This window comes from Copadichromis virginalis, linkage group LG18 (assembly GCF_057382275.1).
Source record: "Copadichromis virginalis isolate Kocher_CV1m ecotype Utaka linkage group LG18, C_Virginalis_male_GT1.1, whole genome shotgun sequence".
Classification (NCBI taxonomy): domain Eukaryota; kingdom Metazoa; phylum Chordata; class Actinopteri; order Cichliformes; family Cichlidae; genus Copadichromis; species Copadichromis virginalis.
Genome location: NC_140635.1, coordinates 23,648,076 through 23,669,246, shown reverse-complemented (window position 1 = coordinate 23,669,246; position 21,171 = coordinate 23,648,076). Strand labels below are relative to the sequence as shown.

General features: G+C 43.5%; 3 protein-coding genes across 3 annotated transcripts in view; all 3 read left to right on the top strand.

Annotated features, from left to right (window-relative positions):
* Window positions 1-720: 720 nt before the first annotated feature.
* LOC146687893 (C2 calcium-dependent domain-containing protein 4C-like) lies at window positions 721-3,604 on the top strand. The gene is made up of 3 exons (XM_085438804.1): window positions 721-1,044; window positions 1,532-2,279; window positions 2,429-3,604. The coding sequence occupies exons 2-3, from the start codon at window positions 1,563-1,565 to the stop codon at window positions 2,981-2,983; spliced, it is 1,272 nt and encodes a 423-aa protein (XP_085294930.1). The 5' UTR covers window positions 721-1,044; window positions 1,532-1,562; the 3' UTR covers window positions 2,984-3,604.
* A 3,353-nt stretch (window positions 3,605-6,957) lies between these two features.
* fem1a (fem-1 homolog a) lies at window positions 6,958-10,718 on the top strand. The gene has a single exon (XM_085438802.1). It carries the CDS (start codon window positions 7,189-7,191, stop codon window positions 9,040-9,042), a length of 1,854 nt encoding a protein of 617 aa, XP_085294928.1. The 5' UTR covers window positions 6,958-7,188; the 3' UTR covers window positions 9,043-10,718.
* A 3,057-nt stretch (window positions 10,719-13,775) lies between these two features.
* The window catches only part of LOC146687891 (receptor-type tyrosine-protein phosphatase S-like), a 71,283-nt gene continuing 63,887 nt past the window's right edge, over window positions 13,776-21,171 (top strand). Inside the window, exon 1 of the mRNA XM_085438810.1 lies at window positions 13,776-13,967. The gene's annotated coding sequence lies outside the window, so the exon portion shown is untranslated. The remainder of the gene's footprint in view (window positions 13,968-21,171) is intronic.

The window sequence follows — 21,171 nt, the reverse complement described above, 5'->3', positions numbered from 1 at the left end:
TTTTGGGGGTTTTGTCAGCCAATATTTTCAACATGTTGTTTCAGCTCTAAGTATCCTGTGCTTCATTCATCTGATGTTCTCCTTTGATTTGCCTTCCTCAGATCAACAGGAGTTCCATCTCGAGAGAAACAGAAGACAGCTTTGTCACAGGTCTATGTCAGAGTTTTTGGTACAGAGAGCAGAGAGTCATTGGATCCGAGCTCTTGTTCTCTGGCAGTATATCAGACTCAGTCCATGGTTAAACAGTGGGATTTTAGAGAAATATTCAATGCCTAAGCTTCAAAATGTAATACTGTGAGGTCTTTTTCATTAGTTGAATGTGATGCATAGAAAGGAGGAGCTAAGTGGTCATTTGCCTCAGTTTAACTTGCTTTCTGATGGTCATTAAAATTGTTTTTCATTATGTTTTCTTTCTCTCTTTTTAAAATATATATTACTTCAGTTTCTCTGCGCGAGCTTTCCCCTGCATCATCACTGGGAAATGAGTTTCAGATGGTTGGTATAAATGCAGCATATTGTCAGACCATATAACGCTCAGTTTGCCATCAGGAAGTCCAATTAAGGTCCCCTGTTTGCATGCATTAGACCCATGTAATACACGGTGCACTATCTCACAGTCCATTAGAGACTAGCTCTCACGTGAGTGCCAAATGCAATCACAGTGTTCTCTCTAAAATCCAACGAAGCAGTGAGATATAAAACCCACATAATTTGCAACACTTTGTGGGTGATGAAGCAACAGCTTTCAAAATGAGTACCCCCACCGCCACCCTCCCCTTCCATGCCTGCGCTGGGAACAGTTTCATGGTAAATATCATGGGAAGGCTTCACGATCATCTCATTGGCTCAGAAGTCAGAGACCCCATCATATAAAACGAGAGCGACTGGTCTAACAGCCCTTTCCCACTGGCGAGGGTAGTGGATCACACTTGGGCTCCAACTGTCGGGAAAATACCTTTTACGCACAGAGTGTCTGGAAAGGTTGAGCGAGTCCGCGCGCCAGCGATCAGAATTTTTGAAGCGAAAGAGTCATACAGCCAACAGGTGGGTTTACTCGGCCGCAGCGGGACTTAACTTGGCTTTATCTGGTGGAGAAAAGTTATTTAGACTCGTCTTTGCGCATGCATTTTTAATATTACTTTGAATATTTGCGTTTTCGGTGATTTAAATGACTGCGGAGTGATGAAAAAATAGTTAAACTTAATGAAAACGGTTTTTTTCGCATTGTTCGTTTAAATTATCTAGATGAAATTTAATTTTAGCTCGTGTTCTCACTAATTCCACATTCATTAAAGTCTTCTTTGTAGCTGGTTAGATAAGCGGTTTTTTTTTAATTGTTTTGTTTTAATGTTTAGTCATCATTTCACTCACCCGCTGAATCTGAAGCGTATTTTTCTACTGAGGTGTAAAGGGCAAAACAAATTTGATCTAGGGTTAATGTCTTCTGGGAACCCACGTTTGAACTCCGATCAATGGATGCGTTTCTTTTGATTCTATCTGCCTTTTCTGTGCATCACTCTTCTCTTAATAGAAAAACTGTTAGCTGGGGCGTCTGAGTAGGCATGTGGCTACTGGAGAAGCTCCGCAGTGGGACTCAATCCCAGCCTCCGCAGACAATAGAGGCCATTCCTGTTTCTGTGTATGCCAATGTACTCACTCCAGAGAAGATTCCCGATTTCTTCATCCCACCCAAACTTATCTGCTGCCCCCCAGAAGAATCTGTCACCCCAGAAACTCAGCACTGCTCCAAAATCAGACCGTCAGCCTCTGACCATGCCATCTGCAGCCAGAGCCCCAGAGCTAGGAGCGGCAAGAACCCCTGCAGCCCTCGCCTCTTTTCCCGCAATCTCCAGAAATCAGCCAACCGGCACATCATCCAGATAGAGAGCGCTGATGAGCCTGGTGCTGGATCTATGGACAGGGTCGGTATTGATGTAAACACTAATGCTGACCCACAGTCACAGACTGCAATGTCTCTGCCATATGTCCCAAAGGCTCAGACCTCCTATGGCTTTTCCACCCTGATGGAGTCTCCTCATACCCGACGCAAGGAGAGCCTTTTCCACAGCGACCCCAGCAGCCCTCTCACCTCCCCAAACTCCCAGAGGCGCTCCCAAGGGGGAACCCTACTGGCCCCGGCTGACCCCAACCCCTACCGCTATTTCAGCGGTGGTGAGAGTGACACCTGCTCCTCAGCCGAGTCATCTCCCTTTAACTCACCTCTCCTTTCCCGATCTGCCTCTCTCCTGCGCTCTATTACACAGGAGACACAAGCCAAGGTGAGGACTTGTGCTCTATATGCTCATGTATGGCCACGATGTATAATTCAAAATCATCAGTGAGTGTGTAACAGTTTTTTCCTCCTAGTTTGATTCAGCTAGTGGCTTATTTCTGTACGTTTACAGTTGCTTTTCCTCTCTCCCCCAAGGTGTCTCGTGCCAAACGCTCCCTGGCACGCCACAGTTCCCTCTCCACTGATGAATGCAGCTCAGCAGACAACAGCCCCAACATGCAGCGCCGCCGAATGCGCTGCCCTCCCTCTCCCGCCTTCCGTGGATGTAAAAGCGGTGGCTTGAGGGGAGCAGCGGCATCGGACCTCTGTCAGCGCGAGCACACTATAAACCTCAACAAGGGGGGGAAACTGAGGCTGAGCACTCACTATGACAGGGAGGCAGCCCGGCTGAGGGTGCGCGTGCTCGCAGCTGAGGCCCTTTACGACAGGCAGACAGACCTTAAAAGCATCAACTGCTGCGTAGCACTCTACCTGAATCCTGGTAAGAAGCAGAAACAAAGGAGCACCATCATTAAGAACAGCAGGAATCCGGTGTTCAATGAAGACTTTTTTTTCGATGCTCTGCCTCAGGCACAGGTAAAGACTCTGGCCTTGAAAGTAAAGGTAGTGAACAAAGGAACCAGCCTGAAGAGAGATGTGCTTCTTGGAGAAAGAGAAGTGCTGCTCAGTGAGCTGCTCGCAGGCCTCTAGGGAGCCCCTGTCAAGACTGGCGGACACGAGCTGGTCCACACCTTGAGGGCCCCCAGTCTTTTTATCCCACCTCGCCCTTCTGACAAATACTGGACAGGAGCAAGCACACAGATGACAAGGAAGATGTTTCTTCCACACTGGGTTATATATGCGCACAGAAAAAAATGAAGGTCTCTGTTAAAGTCTCGCTTTGCCAATTCTTCAAATTCAAAATTAGGGGCAGCCCACAATAACCTATAGGCTTATCAGTGAAGTGACTATGTGAACAGTGGGGCTGTGATCCTCGTTTGTGCGTATTTCTCTTTGAGTATTGAGTTACAAACAGTTTTACTCTCACCGATGAGCGTTGTATTGTGGCTCAGTGTCATATCAGTTGGTATGCAATCTTGTTTAAGTTGGAGCTGCTTATTGTTTCGTAATGAATGCGGTGATATTATCTGTAAGCATTTGCACGTCACTGTGGAAATTAATAATGGCTCTGTGTGCTTGAGAGAATTTATATATAGGGAAGATATTCGATTTTAATTGCTAGTAAATGTAATGTTGATATGAGTGTTGTTTTGTGATATGCTTTTGAACTCACGAATAAAAACCATGCTAGGGCTTTTGTCTCGCCTTGCACTTTTTGTCTGTGGTTTTTGTCTTTGAATTAATCCCCAGGATCACATGAAATCCCCAGAAATGATAATAAACCTCTCATTTTCTCACTCGAGTTTTAAATTATTGCAAACAACCCTCAGGTGGGGTCTTCTGAGCCAGGCACAAGCTGGGTGTCATTTGTGAGCCTTTTGATTCCAAATACCCCCCCAACCCCAATATTGTTTCTGTGTGCATTCAAAATCCCTGTTTAATTTTAAAAGCATGTTTCCTATTCAGTCCTCCAGTGAGTTTCTGTTACTGGCACACACTGTCTTTCTCTGGAAATAATCCGTCTGCACAGGGAGGTTAGGTCTCGATTTATGAGTTCAACATTTGGGTTGACAAGTGGAAATGTATTTGTGCTACTATAGGATAATAAAAAAAAATGTAGAAGACACACTGCAATCCACACTTGTACATTTGGCAGACATACATGGCAGAAGTCCCACTACTAAAAAAGAAAAAGAAAAAATATTAAACGTGGACTTTTGCCTCCTCTGCTGGTGCAACAGCAGAATGACATGCAAGTGAGCTAAATCATCAAAACGTCACTTCATTTTTATAAAATAAGTGCTGAGACAGCCTTTGTTTCAATCACCACCTGCCCCCCGATATATCAGGCAGACAGTTTGGTGACCCAGAGCAGAAAATAATCCAGGATTTCATTAAAAATGTAAAAACTTGGGAGACGACGCTCAAGTTTGTGCACAAGAGTGATGACCCCTATTTCTTCACTGATATAAGCCTGTGGGAAACATTCATCTGTAAGCTAAAAGGAGATGCATTTCCTACAAACTCAAGAGCAGAGCGATAAAACTGAAAGAAAATTAAGTGTGTTAGCTGCCGTAGTGGTAATACTCAAGAAGGGAAATTATGAAACTTGAACCATCTAATAACCTCCTAACTGGAAAAAAAAATCCAGAGCTCAACAACAGCCTACACAATCAAATGAAGATGAAGAGTTTTTTTGTTTTTAACTTGAGGTAATCAAAAGCAGAAATTAAAAGTCCTGATTGTTTCTGTGAGTGCAGTTGTTGGTTTGAGGTTTGCGGGTCTCGCTGGAAAATCTTCTCACACATGCATAAAGACATTTCCACACGGCAACCAGGGTCCATCAAAAATCTCCTTATTCATTAACAGACTGTTTGCAGCACAGTCAGATGGTTTTTAAAAAAAATATTCAGCTCTGACGACTTAAAAAACAAACAAACACTTATGTAAGCATAAAAGCTTTAATTAATTTGACCAAATAATGTCTCCCCCCCCCCCCAAATTTTACTTTTATGATTTCATGAGACAGACTGGAAATGATATTTTTAAGAGGCTTTAAAAGAGAAGCACAGTGGAAGCTTTTATTTGCATTCAGACTGTGTTTCCTCTTCATGTTTTACTGTATGCAAGGACTGAAAATGACTGCCGTGTAGCAGCATTTATCCTCTGAATTCATTTAATGTTTTAACCATCAGCTATAGCAACTCTCCATGCCACAGTGTATTTATACATATGTTATATGTTTCCAGTTTCCACTTTACAAATAAGATAAAGTCATATGAAGCACGTAGGCTACAGATTTTGGCACTGAACATTTAAGTCAATATTCTGGCCCCTGGCGTTGAGTAGGAGGACAGAGTGATGTGACCTAACAACTGTTGGGATCAGTGGTGTAGGTTTCCAGCTCCTTACTGTTTTCATTTGGATTTTTTTTTTTAACTAAAAATGAATCTCATCCCTGCTGTCAAATTTAAAACTGTGTTATCCCCATAACATTAACCTAAGTAATAATCTTCCAAAGTAATATGTAGTCATATGGCAAGTAGGGGATGATGGTGACTGTTTGCTCACAGTGCAGGAGGCCTCGCTGCCTGTGAGATAGGATTCTGTCATTTGATTATTCGGTGATAATCATTAGATTTAGAATATTATGCTATTTAATTCAGACTGACTGAAACTCCTGATTTGAATTAAGAGCTGGTAGGATTCATGCACATTCAAAATGTGCATGCAGACAGTCACAGTTTGGCACGACGCAGCTGTCTAAAGGAGGAGAATCCAACATTTCAGCTGCCTGCAACAGGAGTTTTTTGTTTATCTGTTTTGTTTATTTTTATTGTTATTTATTTATTTTTCATCGTTTTTTCTCAAAACTGACCTAAGATACATATCTTAAGGGATGAACTAGAGAACAAATTTTAAATGGTCTCTTTTGGTGCTTTGTTGCTCTCAGACTGTCACAAAAACAACAACTACTTTGACTGACTCTATGAAAAATGCATAAGAAGATCTCACAGAGGTAACAAGGTGAGCCCCAGGGAACTTTCAGGCACAAATGTGACATCTGGGCAGGATGTGCAGGGTGTCCTTAAAATGTTTGAGGAAACCAGACCAAGTGGAGGACGAAAGAACTATTTACAGCAAATGAACAGTATCTGAAAGTCATATTCTTAAGAAGCAGAAAGAAAATCCAGCAATGACCTGACACAGAACCTGAGAGATGCGTCTGATCCTTTGGTTCATCCACCTGCTGTTCAATGACACATCATCACGAGGACTCAGTGGTTGGCTGTCAAGAAGCCATTCTTAAGGAAGGGAAACAGGGGGAAGGCTGACGTACGCCAGATCGCACCTGGACTGAAAATCAGTGGCAACAGGTCTGATGGAGTGATGAATGCATATTTGCATCCAAATTTCCCTTCTTTATTTTTTTTTTTGTTCAAATCATCATTAATATGTATGAAGAAGACATCAATAAAACATGGAGAACGATTTTCATCCACCATGTAATACCACATGGAAAGAAACTGATTGGTGCCAATTTTATTTTTTAGCGTGACAACGAACCAAAACATCCGGATAAGAGCTTTGATTGTCCTATTCCTGAATACTACTTAAAGAAATTGAAAGAAAGCTCAATTAAGGCTGAGTTGAAAAGCAAAACAAATATTGATTCTGTTCGAAGTTTTGTTTGTTTTTGTATATATACTTTTTCCTCGCAAAATATAAAGAAATGAAGGGCGGCTCGAGGCTTCTGCACAGTACTGTATAATAACGGTGTACAGTTTTGTGAGACTAAACTATATATCAAACACAGCATATGTTCTACCAGCGGGTGGATTACACCGACTTTTATTATAAGTAGCCGCTACCGTTTTCATTACAACTCTTTTCGGGTATACTTGCTTTGTAAGCGCGGAATCAGCTGGAAACACTGCGCTTTGTTGGTGCGATCGCCACAACAAACGAACCCATCAGCTGGCAGCTCTTTAACTGACACACATCACGGGAAATGTAGTTTATCTTCCAGGAAACGCCTCCTGCTCTTGAGAACTGGAAATTCCCCCAACACTACATCACCCACAATGCCTCACCGTCATCGTAAACATAGACCTGTCAAACAACATAGACGCCATCTTGACAGCACCCTCAAAATGGCAGAAAGATGTGAGCTAGAAACCGAGTCCAAACTAAGATCTCAGCGCTCTGCTATTTAAAACCAGTCGGCGCCGTTTTTCCCCAACCGCGGGTGGTTATGGAGTTGGAGCCCAGCGAGGCAGCACAGAGCCTGTAACATGGATATATCGACGGCGGTTTTCAACGCGGCCAGAGATGGTAAGCTGAAACTTATCCAGAAGTTGCTGAGCAACAAAAGTCCAGAGGAGCTGGAGGCTTTGGCTGAGGAGAAAACACAGGGGGGAACCCCTTTGCTGATAGCCTCTCGATACGGACATTTAGAGGTGGTGGACTACCTCCTTGAACATTGTAAAGCGAATGTTGAACTCGGGGGTTCGGTGAACTTTGACGGCGAGACCATCGAGGGGGCTCCGCCGCTCTGGGCGGCTTCGGCAGCCGGTCACCTCCTTGTGGTGAAGACGCTACTGAAACACGGTGCCTCAGTAAACAATGCAACACTAACTAACTCAACGCCGCTCCGAGCTGCCTGCTTCGACGGTCACCTGGAGATCGTCCGCTACCTGGTGGAGCACAGAGCCGACATGGAGGTCGCCAACCGCCACGGCCACACCTGCCTCATGATCTCCTGCTATAAGGGCCACAAGGAGATAGCCAAGTTCCTCCTGGATCGCGGTGCGGATGTTAACCGCAAGAGTGTGAAAGGAAACACTGCCCTACACGACTGTGCCGAGTCAGGTAGTCTGGACATCATGAAGATGCTGCTGAAGTGCAGTGCCCGCATGGAGAGAGACGGATACGGGATGACCCCGCTTCTGGCCGCAAGCGTGACGGGTCACACCAACATAGTGGAGTACCTCGCCCACCAGCCTCGTACCTCCAGAGAGGAGCGCATTGATGCACTTGAACTCCTAGGGGCTACTTTTGTGGACAAAAAGCGTGATCTGTTGGGCGCCATGAGGTACTGGAGGAGGGCGATGGAGCTGAGGCAGCCAGGGGAAAAGACTGGTTCTCTTGCCAAGCCCCTACCCGGTCCCCCGATCCCCGCCTATGGCTGCGCACAGGAGGTGTGCACTGCAGAGGAACTCGAGGCTTTGATCACCGACCCGGACGAAATGAGGATGCAGGCCCTGTTGATTCGCGAGCGCATCCTGGGCCCGTCCCATCCAGACACGTCTTATTACATCCGCTATAGGGGAGCTGTGTACGCTGACTCGGGCAACTTTGAGCGCTGCATAAGTCTGTGGAAGTACGCTTTAGACATGCAGCAAAGCAACCTGGACCCTCTCAGTCCCATGACAGCCTCAAGTTTCCTGTCTTTTGCAGAGCTCTTCTCGTTTGTTCTTCAAGACCGGGCAAAAGGCTCGCTGTCAACACGCATCACCTTCCATGATCTCATGACTGTGTTGGGCAAAAGCGTGAGGGAGGTAGAGAGAGCTGTGGCACAGAGGGATAATCCCCCAGAAGCTCCTCAGTTCACCAAAGCCCTCTCCATCATCCTCCACCTCATCTTTCTACTGGAGAAGCTCGAGTGCAGCCCGGAGCAGGAGCACCAGAAGAAGCACACGGTGTACCGACTTCTAAAGCTGAACCCCCGAGGGCGGAGCGGCTTCACCCCCCTGCACATGGCCGTAGACAAGGAAACGACATCTGTCGGCCGCTACCCGGTAGGCCGCTTCCCCTCCCAGGCGGTGGCTGCACTGCTCCTAGAGTGCGGCGCGGACGTTGATTCGCGGGACTGTGAGAACAACACACCGCTGCACATTGCTGCTAACAACGGTTGTCCGGAGATTATAGCGCTCCTCATGAAGGCTGGAGCTCACTTCGATGCCACAAATGCACAGAGGAAGACGGCCTACGAGCTGTTGGATGAGCACAGCAGCGGGCACCCGGCCCTCTACCCGCTAAACTACGTCACCCTTCAGTGCCTGGCAGCACGTGCAATCGAAAAGCACAGACTGCCCTACAGGGGACTCATCTCTGAAGAGATGGAGGCTTTCATTGAGCTGCACTGACTTCCACTTCTGCATCAACTGCCCCCTTCTAATGAAGAGGCATCCCAGCAACTACTCTTCCCGTTCTCGCCTATTCTTTACTGTGACCTGACACAAACTATTCTTTTGGGGGTTTTTTTGCTCGACACAAGTCTCCTCTTGACTTCTGCTCCACTGCTGACTGTAACCAACGTTTTTATCAGACCAAACCAATAGCAATAAACATCCAACCTCTGGGCTTAAGTGTCTGCCAGAGGTCTGGTCAGTTGTTGCTTTATTCTAACACAGACTTTTAAGGTGATTGTTGGTTTCCACTGCTACTTAATGCCGGGTGAAACGTTAACATCATATAGACTCTATTGCGTCTCCTCTCAGTGTCTCCTTCTAAAACAAACAAGCAAAAAGGGAGCGGTACAAGCTGATGGGGGTTTGTGTGGGTTTGCTAGTGGCTGAAGTGTATGAGAAATGGGCTCGTTTTTACTGACACAAAGCATCTGATCAAAGTAGCCAGATAACATGCATGAAAATGAAGTGTGACTGTGGTAGCTCACTTGTTGTTTAGCAGATTCATTCAGAAAGGAAATATTTGAACAAACTCAACGAGTCGCTGGCATATTTTTTTCTTTTCTTTGTGCCTGGTTCTACTTGTTCGCATTCGGTGTACCATCTGTTATGTTTCTCTGACGCTGGGAAGGTGTTGAAAGTACTGTGCCAAATGTTCCGTTACAAACTGTAAACCGGTGGCAAAATGGCAAAAGCAATGAATGTTTTCTTCCTGATTACAAGCAAAAGTAATAATATGAAGTTACAGACATGAACCTCTGAGCTTGAGGAGAACATTGACTGGACTGTGACAGTATTTTGTCAGCCTGCTGCACCGTCTGACTTAGTAAAAAAAAAAAAAAAAAGAGACAGGTGCCATTATTTAACACTCCCCAGTCTCCAAACAAGATAACCTATGCAGTTGTTAATATTATTCCAAAAATTGTGAAGCTAAAAGTCGCTGCATGAACACGATTTACATGTTGTTTTTGTTTTTTGGGGGTTTTTCCCCTCTGTTGTACATGTTCATCCTAATATGATGACTTAAATGATTGGGGCTGCTTCTTTAACAATAATTTGGTATCTTCTGAATATTTAAATCTAAGAATGTTTTGTTAATTTCTACTTATTTCTGAATGAACAGTTTCTAACAGAGCCTGACGCGTACCTGCGTGCCTCCTCCCAGGATTATGAAATCCACAAGAAAGACATCCAAGTTAATGCAAAAGAAGCAGCCTCATGACGTTTGCGGGGACAACGACGGACCTTTGAGCGCGCTCTCGTCGCTATAAAAAAAGGCACAAATCAACTGTCGAGGATCATGTGTTGGTTTTTGCCTTGCAGTGAATTTTCCCTTTAACATCAGATGCAGTTCACAGAAAACAAAAAGGAACAGATGGCTCTTTGGCCATTCCTGCATCTCAGTCTTATATTTAGTTGTTTTTCTTGTGTTTTCAGCAATATTTTATTTGTCAGTCTGTGTTAAGCACCACTAAAAAGTTGAAATACACACTGAAGAGGCTCTGGAAGATCCTAAACACCTTATATTCAGGCTCTAAACTGTCGCTGCCTTTGTCTTTCCCAGCAGATTTGCGATAACTCAAGATTAAAAGTGTGTTGGAGATGCCTGAATAAAATTCAGTATCACAACAGAATCCCTGTATGTCGGCTCAGCGTTCCTGTGGCTCTTGTCTGTGTGCAAAAATGTGAATGAGAGTTGTTCTTGACTTAGGCTGGAAAGCTGGAAATGAATCCCAGTTTTCGATGTCTTGATTTTAATTATTCAGTCTGAGCGCTGTTGCTCACATGGCAGCAGCGTTTGCATTGTGATAGCAGCAGGACATAACAGCCTTACCATGCCATTGTGACAGCCAGGTCCATGAAATGATCTAATTTGGACACTGGAAGTGACATTATCTTGGAGTGCACACGTATCAAAAACAAAATCTGCGAGCTCTCATTACGCAGGCTTTCCACAGCTCACATAAACTCCAGCACCCTGAAATAAAGCATAACAGAAACTTGATCTTTCAGAGTCCTGCACTCTTAAAATATAAATAGAGTGCAATTAACGTCACTGCTGCAGGGTAGTGCTAGAGACAGGCCACTTACTCTGCTAATTTTAGGGATCTTTTGCCCTAGCTTCCACTCTGAAAATGGGAATACTGTAATGCTATACAGTCAGACAGGCAGGTCACAGAGTGACTGGCAGAGACGGCGCACGGACAACAGAGACGGCATTATTCTTATAGTAACAGACACAATATTAGCTATCCATCGATAAAAGCTTAACCTAACTACATTAAGTCAGGCAGTGTGGTGGCAGCTAGTCGAGAAACACCAGGTGGTAAATGTAGCGTCTACCCTGCATAACAGTCATGAAATAAGAAACTGTGAACACTGACGTAATCCACATGGTCTCCCATGGCTGACCTGACCCCTCTGTTAAAGGGAAAAATGGTCATTAACTTATTGTGTTAGATAATAACTGTGGAAGTAGCCCTTCTTCATATAAGATATTTACAAGTGGTAATATTGGGATAAATAGAAGAGGAAAGTGTATTTTTGGTACTTGAAGGCAAAAAAAAAAGGAAATCCCAAAGCTCGGCTTCCTTTTAGGAACTTATCTTCTGCAAACTGAAGAGACTTGGCATAGAAATACTGACATACCTAAACCTGGAGTCATGAATTTTCTTTGTTCATATTTCCATCCTCAAGTAAATGTAACATCATATAATAGTAACTTCCCACTAGATGTCACTAGCAACAAAGAAAATCAATCAGACAAGAAGTCTTTTGTTCCTTTAAGATCATGTGAAATGCTCAGAAATGTAGCTCTCAGGCAGAAATGGTGGTGGTGGGTTGATTTTCTTTTTCTTTGTGTCTCTTTCAGCAGAGAGTCTGACTCTGACAAAGAAGTCTTTGTACCGATAGAGAAACAGAATGAGCTGTTGAGGATGGCATTTATTTGAAAAAAGAAAGAAAGAAAATGTAAGCACTAAATGTGCATTTTTAGGTAAAGAGGAAAAGAAATCTTGGTAGATGGGAGGCGCTGAGTCTTTTTGCAGGGTTTTCTATGGGGGTCAGCAGAAAAGTTAATATAAAACCTCCTTCGTGACATCCTCAGGTGCCATGCCAACATCCAGCACCACACTCCAACACCTCACGATCTGCCCTTGTGGCTGTTGCTTTTGTCATGCTGCGTGACCCAAATAGCACCAGATCATTAAACTAGATATAACAAAGTCCTATGTTGAACTATTTCAATTTGCTTCAGGTTAAAGAATAGTGCTTTGTTGCCCTGTTTTTCTTTTTTTTTTTTTTTTTATTGATATTTTAAATCAAATTTGTGGGCAACGCCAGAAACGAAGATAAGCTAATACACCAAATTGGTTACATTACACACACACATTGTTTAACTGCAGGCATTTATCCTGATAATTATATTTCATTTGATTCATTTCTTACATTAACCTGTTCGGCAGTCACTTCCATATATTTTTACCGACCCTTTGCTACTGTGATATTGATTAAATCCCCTGAAAACCATTTTTGATATATATGTACTGTAGATTAAGAAAACCAATGATAAAAGTGCACACATTTGACCCCACTGATATAAATGATCAATGAATCCACCTTTGTTAATATAACAGGACTGAATAAATTATAAGGAACAGCTCATTTATAATAGACTACTGCTAACTCCAGCCTAAAATAGCCAAGAATATCAGTACTGGTATATATGATGTATACGTATGCATCAAGAGATAAACATCAGCCGCTGCTACCAGAACACTCCTTCTCATTAATATTGGTTGATACTGATGCTCAGCCAGTGATGTAACCCTAAAGTAAAGGTAAAACTAAATCAGCAGCTTAAATGAAAGCTGACCATAACCTTGATGAACGTGGATTTGTTGCACTGTTGTTGGCTTTAATAGTTGTTCATTTTAGGCAAGTGAACCTATAAACTTGCTACTGAGTCTGTCTCCAGAACAATAAATAATACTTTTAAACTCCTTCCATCTGTTGTCCTCAGATGCTACTGCGTTATTTACCTCCTGTGGAATTATTAATGCATTTCCATAACATCTCACCAGGACTTGTATTTCCCTACAATATTTTAGAGTCCAGCTGTAATTTAGTGTGGGAGTTCTGCTCAGTGGGAGCCGTTATGAGCCTCTCACTCTTTATTCCTGCCAGCAGCTATAATTAGATGCTATGTTATGGGAATCTAAGAGGTCTAGGGTGCTTCTCTTCATTTTAGCTCCTTGGGGAGCAAAGTGGGGGCAAATAAATAAATAAATAAATCAGTCACTAATACACAAGACCAACCTGCCACAGCTGCTGCCTCTTTTGCACCAGTCAGTGATACCAGAGAGAGCTGGAGGAGGTGGGGGTTGAAGTGGGGAAGTAATGGGGGTAATAGAGGTGATGGGGGATACGGTTGCTATTGGAGATCTTGCCTGCATCACGTCATGTGTAAGAGGGAGGGGTGGGGGGAGTGCTCCGGTGTGTGCATGAAAGAGAGAGAGAGAGAGAGAGAGCTGGGAGGGGTAGGCGAGGAGAGGGAAGGAGGAGGGCATTAAGGAAGAAGGCAGGGAGTATCAATGACATCAACCAGCAGTATCTGAGGCCGCCCGATCAGCAATGCTCTCCCGACAAAAGGGCTGAGGAGCAGCCGTGACCCGCTGCGCTCCGAGAGGTGGACAGCCAGGACGGTGTGTGGGGGGGAAACGCCGGCGATGTGTGCATGCACCCTCCACAAAGGAAGACCTTCATCTGAGTGGAGCTGCCACTGGATTACATTTATCCTTGCTGTTTCTAAGGAAGCTTCCAGCTGCAAATCCACCCACATGAATCTACCAGACAGTAAGGAAGACGGAGCACTTCCTACCGAGGTAACCCGCACCATCCATTTATACATATGTATATTTATTTTAACAGTTAATGTTTGCAGTCGTGCACCCCACCCAGGCTGGTTACATTTTTACTTGTCGATTAGCCTTTTGGAAACTAAAGCGGCAAGAGTAGATCCCAGCCCGGATGGAATTTCACCGCTCAGTCTTTCCCGGGGTGTTTCTTTGTGGTGTTTCTCTTTTACTCAGCAGCTGCAGCATCACTTCAGATTTTGTTTCAAGCGTTTGGGTAAAAAAAAAAAAAAAAAAAAAACCACACAAAAAAACGAGGTTGTGCAGATCAGGCTGGTTGGCAACAACACTGTGAGTGCGCGTCCCTCTTCATCACCCCCTCCTCCTTATTGTTGGCTGGGCAGCATGAGGGACCCGGGCAGACTGGCAAAGCCTTTGTTCCTCATCAACTGTCATTAAAAGTGGCTTTTATTTTGATGGCCCTTTAAAGCGCTCTCCAGGCGCGACGAGTCTATGTTGAGTCCGTTTTTTTTTAAAGACTATTAAAAAAAAGAAGAAGAAAAGAAAAAGAAAGAAAAATATAAACAGTAGACTCAGACAAGAAAGAGCTCATCTTTATGATCAAATCTATGTAACACAGGCATCTTGTATATCTGCCAAGGATATTTTTTAAAAGAAAGAAAAAAGGAAGAAAACTCTTAGTTCTGTTTCTATTGTGTCTAAATTTCACTGATGCCACGCCAAAGTAAATATAACACTATGATAATGTCATTATGTCAGCATACTCAAAGGGGCCCTCGCAGACACATTATGAATCCATACAGGCTATTATACCAGTATTTGTGAATCATTTATGGTATGGAAGGCACCAGGTGGCAAAGCGGATGAACTTATTTAGCAGGACTGGTTCCTAGACAATAGAGTGGTTCTGCTGCTGCTGCATCTGCTACTCTCCAACATTACTTAAAACAAGCCCATCTGCACATATAGGCAGTGTTTCTAGTCCATAGACCTCTCAGATGTCTATAATTATAAACACAAGGTTTTGACTGTTAACACAGCCAGTCACGCGTGCAGGCAGAATGTAATTTAATGATACGTCGATTCATCCTGACACATTTTCCGATGGCTATTGCCCGTTTGGGATTTAATCATGTAAACTTCAAGGGCCTGTTTAGTTTTTCTGGGTTTCCGTTGTGTGGCCTCTGTAAACTAGAAAATCACGCTGTCGTGGTGAATTTGAGGGAGGTCTTCCTCCTCACACACAGATGGGAAATGTTCCCTGGGGCACCTTGTGTTTGCTGGTTATTGTTCCAGACCATTTCCACATCCCTAATTATTTTAATCAGTCGTTTTTATGCATGGATTCCTCTCTTTAGCAGATCCCCTCCCGATTTTTTCCCCCTCGTCTTTTCAGCTCCACTCTGTGTTTAACAGAAGGCTACACTATGCACCTTCATAAGATGGCAAGCAATGTGTATATTTGCATCATTATGACAAGGAAGTCATTATGGTGGAAGCAGAATAACTGGACTGGTTGATTACCTCTGTGTGCTGGAAATAGATCAGATTTTCTCTTCCAAGAGTCAAGAGATTCTTGGCCCCATAGGTATTCATCTACGCGCTGTTAGGAGCGGTAGCTTATGAAATCAGTGATGGCATGTACTCTTTAAATAGCATTTCTAAGGGTTCAACCATGGGCCTCAATGGTTTTCTGCTCCCTCTGAACAGATACCACTGTAAGATCCATCCAGACTTTAATATGCCGGGTGACGTGTGCTCCCACTGGAGCAGCTTTGGTTTCCAAGTCAAAGGCTTCATTGAAGTCTCAATCCCACATTCTCGCTGCAGCGTCACCCTAACTGCTCTGCTCTCTTACGTTCTTCCCCTGTGTTACATGCTATGCCCATCTTTGGATTTTGCCAGGCTCTGTGCCTACCCTCCATTACCAGGAAGGAAGGAAGGAAGGAGAACATAAAGGCGTGCGACTTTGATGCTGGGAGCGTAGCCACCTGTATTACAAGAAGGAGGGAAAAAACAACTTGTTGTTGTCTAGGAATAGATATTAATTGACCTTTTCAAAGCCTTCCAAACAGTGAGCTTTTGTCTGCTTTGCCTCTGTTTATTTATATGCTCCTGAAAGCAATTCATATACAGCATGCAGAATGAAGCCGATACGCCTGTGTAATGTGGTTGGAGGCACCGCATTACTCAAAACAATACCCTTTAAAAATCAAAACATCTATTTTTTGACCTAATAACTGGAATGAAACTTGAATGAGGGACTATCAGGATGCACACTAAAACTATATTGTTTTATATCCAAATCTAACCCTTATCTTTAGTATGGCTGGGCATTAAACCAGCTTTCCTTATTATCATATCATCGTAGCATAGCATTAATGCTTTTCAAAATTCTGGTGGTCGAATTAGTATTTCTGAGCTAATCAAATTCATAAATGGTTAAATGAGGTGGCTGAGCCTTTCTATAGCATGTAGGAAGTATATTCTGTGGTATTTTATATGTTCATTTTGGTAATCGTCCAGCCATCAGATTATTCATATGACGACATTAGTTGCAAAGAAACACACACACAATTATCAACAATCACATACTAAATGACCACTTTATGGCTTCATCACCACATCTAATGATAAAAGTTCAAAACTGGCTCCAAGAGTGCGTCGAGACATGCTTATTGTGTAATGGACTGGTTCTTATATAGTGCTTTTCTACTCGAGTCAAACATTCAGAGCTCTTTATACATCAGGACCTTTTTTTATGTAGCATTCACACTTCAAACAGCATCTTGCAGACTGGAGCACCCAGGGATTAAACCACCAACCTTCCAGTCAGTACATGACCTGCTGTACCTCCTGAGCCACAGCTGCCCTACTTTAAAATTGATGATGTGTACAAATAATTAAAGTACACAAAAAAGTATTAGGTAGCTGCTTTAACAGTTGAAACCTGCACTATAATCTAGTTATGTAAAGATGCGTCTCTTAAACCAGACCCATTATGATCCTTTCTTCGACCACAAGGGTCACTTGCGGTTATGTGAGTGTGTCTTTTCTTCATGGGTCTGTGTTCCCGTGCGTACACATGAGTGAAGGCTCAGAGATAGGTTTTGACTTGACTGATGCCCTTCTCCAGATGAATCAGAGATTCTGATGTGTCAGCAGGGATGAATAATGCACGCTGCTCCACTACCTCTCTTCTCCACCTCTTGTCTTCAGTCATTTGCTTCTCTTTTCATCACAACTGCCACATCTGAAGAGATCTTCACCTTCATTTTCAGCCCTCCCCCCCCCCGGCCTCCTCCCTTATGCAAACGAGGTTTTGCTGCCGCCGCCGCCACCTCGCTCTCCCCTGGGTCAGCCCTGTTCTCCTTCCGAACAGCTAACTCGTTCTTATCATCGGGCGTTGCAGAAGTTTCTCCTGTTGAAATTTCGGCGCATTTCAAGATGAGGCGCGTGCAAACATTTGCGCTGAAAATGGCCAAGTGCTTTGACGTGCACAGCTCGTTATCAAGTCACGGGAGGACGACGTGCAGCCATTGACACGGGTTGACAGTTACATCCCTGACTGACAGGAGTCATTAGGAGGATAAGGTTGACTGACAAGAGGGCTGATAAAGCAGGAGACAAACTGACTAATCAGGACTTGGTGAAAGAGGGGATACCATTTGTTTTGAAGCGTCCAGTTAGAAATGTTTGACAGAATAATCCATGCTCCTCCACAGCAGCACTTGGCTGCTCTCTGAGGTATTTTCAACTCGTGGAGTAAAACAAGCAAACAAAAAACCCTTCTCTTTGAAGAAAGTGTAGGTTTCCATCAATTAATTTTGGATGAAGTGATGCCAAAATCATTCTGATTGGAGGTCTTGTAAAGCATAAAATCATATGGCTTTGGTTTAATTGGTGTAATAAAGCCAATGCGAATGCTCATGGAGGCAGAAAAATTGCATCTGTATAGCTGTCATATACTGCAATCCCTTTTTTAGTACCATTATGTCATTATGGTACACGCTGTGTGGCAGAAGACTGGATTTGATAAAGTTAGCTCAGGTTTCTTAGCTGATTGTGGCTTTAAGGATAGCACTGTCAGTCTATAGCTATTAGATGTAAACTCATACACTTTAGTTCATGTTGCATAGAGGATGAATCCTACTGTTCAGCAGCATGATTGCTGATCAAATACCCACAACGCTAATAGCAGTCCCAACCCCCCAAGGCTTTATTTGGATACACTGTGTTTAAAACTAAACAACAAACTAGGTTCACAATGCAAACATTACCCCTGCGTTCTTGTGTGTTCAACTCCAAGCACTGCTGTTAATTACAACCTCACCGGCAGCTAGTCAACTTAAAATAGTCTTTATGTGAGTAATTCCGCATTACAGCAGACTTAATGATTTTAAATTTCCCTGCAAATAAGCCCGGTGCTTGTGCCACCTATTTAAACCCTGCTGTCAGCGCTAGTCGTCCAATAAAAGAAAAGGTTTTGGCGTGCCTCCATATGCCAGTTGCCTTTGAAAGAACATCTTTATTGCTTTAGTGAAACAGCTTTGCTATGAAGACCTTTACCATGCAGGATGGTAAAGGGACGATGTCCAGGAAACTTGTGGCTCTATTCCATCGTCACAAATCACAGAGGGGAAATTTAAAAGCCGGAGGATTAGGCCTGATTCAGCAGGAGCATTCTGCAGTCTTTAATGTGTGTGTGTGTGCAGGTGCCGGGCCTGCCTGGTTGACATGGCTCTTGAATGCACCTCCACATTTGTCTGTGGCATTTCATGATTACTCTGTCTCCGCAGCACTGAAGGATGCCAGTTTGGATGAAGTGTTTGCTTGACAGGGGTGAGAGTAATGGCTAGTCATTGGTGAAAGGCGTCCGTGCACAAGTCTGTTACCCTTGACAAGCATTTCATCTCTTTACTTACCGAGACAGACTCCCCGACTGATTTCAGTTCTGAGGCAGAGGACAAATGCAGTTTTTCTACCCCATTACTTCGCTTTTCAATTCTATTCACAACTTTATTGTCCCTCAAGGAGAAATTCATTTGGCGTCACAAATCTCATCTCCATCAGGAAGTCATGCAATGGCTGGTTAGTGACAGACCTTTTAAGAGTAGCGCCTGTGTAGCACGTAAATAGGATTCGTTCACCGGCGTATGCGGCAAAAACATTGCAAGTTTTCAGTGTTTTGCCTTATTTTATGTTTTACATTGACCTTAACTGCATACCAAACAGTGTGGCGTGTGAAATGAATGCTGATGCTCTACAGATGATCTCAGTGTTGCTGGAGAAAAGTGCTGCAGTTGTGAGTTAATGAGCTCTCAGTGGACGGCGTGTCATGTGACCACAGGAGACAGGTGATACCATGGCAGCGAAAATACTCTGGAGAGAGTGGCTTCTTGGGCAAACAAACAATGTGTCGACAGGAAATGAATAAGGACCTGCCGAAGCGGTTGCACATCGTTTACCTGAGCAAATATTAAAAGGAGGGTCGCTTCAAAATCGCAGCACAAAAGCTGCCTTTAAACACTTGTAAGGTTATGCCCGGGGCGTGTTGGACTTTAAACCATCTGCTGTGTGTTTGCAGACAGTGATTTTCATTTTTATAAATCAATAAGAAGATGAATCGGTTTGAAGACTCTCCGTGAAGCTTACATTAATGACATCCTCGTTGTTGGGTTATGTATGAATGGTAAATCAGAAAGGCGCTGTCTTTCTCAAGGCTGCTGTTATTACTCTCGAGGCTTTTAACGGGCTCTGAAATCCGCTTCACACAGCGTGGCTTTGTCTCCTAGCTGATGTGTAGGTTTCGAGAAAGAGCTGAAACGTGGAGGTAAAAATGTGTGGCATGTCCCATTAATGAAGCGCAAGTGAAATATGATGATGGTCAGGACGATGACAATGACGTCCAGGAAGATGAAGGTGCTCTGTGTTGTCAGGGAGCCTCAGTCCTGTGTGTTTTGCTTGATGGGCTTGATAATTCATCTAAAACACATTTATTACCAGTGTTTTGGATTTATGTAAAGAAGCAATCGCCCTGCTTACATCTGAATCAGGAGCGGACAATTTACACTCTGCATCTTTTCTCATATGTCAGAGCTGTTTAACAATTAGGGACGTACATGCAAGTGCATAACTATGTGGACATCAGTATGTATATACAGTTCTTTCTCCCGCTGGGATAAGAGTCTGTGCCAGCCTTGGATATGCTAATTGGACAGTGAGTTGACAAGGGCTCAACCATCAGCCTGCGTAATGAGCCGCTGCACAGAAGATCGGCTGCCTCTGAAGAAGCGGCAACAGAGGAGGCAAAAAAACAAGGGGGTGCGGGGGGGGGATTGGGTCGCTGAAAGAAAATTACGAATTATGTTTGGGTGTTTGCGAGCTCAGTGTTGCCGTTTCAGCTGAGTGAGCATTGCGTAGGTGTCTGCATGTGGACACGCGCGCATCCTCTTCCTCTGCTTTTGTCAGATAAAAACCTTCATCTGTCAGGTGAAAACGCATCTGCTAAAATGTCAATTGTTTTTTTTTTTTCTTTTCTTTTTTTTTTTTTTAGGGAGGAAAGAGCCATGTTTTAGCTGGATGACAATGCATTTTGGCATTACCCTAAGGGATTTGAAAGAGGTTTATGAGCCTAAGGGGTTGAAAAATTGACTGAGCTCACGGAGAAGCAAATAATCCTTGAACTTATTTGAAAGCGTGAAAAATTGTCAAATTGAAGCTGCAAGGTTTTCACACAGTTCTGTGATGCATAGATCATGAATATGGGACCTGTTGTCAGGGCCTATGGATTCTGGGCTGACTCTTAAATATCCTGGCTTTCCTACCAATCTTAACAAGTATAAAGATTACACACAACGTTCAGCTGAGAATCAGATCCATCTGGCCCTTGTGTGTACTGGCTTCATAATTATATTACTATCATATTTTTTCAAAATCACTCATTCGACTTGGAGCCTTGTCAGACAGTAACATACTTAAACTCGGTGTAAGCAGCTAATGGGTAAAACTACCACCTCAGAAAACAGGTGGCAGGGTATTAAAGAACCCTTAGCTGTTAAAATAAAGGTCAGAGAGTAATTTAATTTTTTTAATTAAATGTAATCTAATACCAGTGCAATGAATGTGTTTAACAGATGTGTGACATTAGGAAAGGATCTTTTTCTCATTGAAATGTTAAGGACACCAGAAGGATCAAATCTAACTTCTTGCG

What these genes read in the sequence shown, in the direction of transcription:
- fem1a (XM_085438802.1), top strand. Translation starts at nt 7,189, where the DNA reads ATGGATATATCGACGGCGGTTTTCAACGCGGCCAGAGATGGTAAGCTG.
- LOC146687893 (XM_085438804.1), top strand. Translation starts at nt 1,563, where the DNA reads ATGTGGCTACTGGAGAAGCTCCGCAGTGGGACTCAATCCCAGCCTCCG. An exon ending in CACAGGAGACACAAGCCAAG is followed by an intron (nt 2,280 to 2,428) that starts GTGAGGACTTGT and finishes CTCTCCCCCAAG; the next exon opens with GTGTCTCGTGCCAAACGCTC.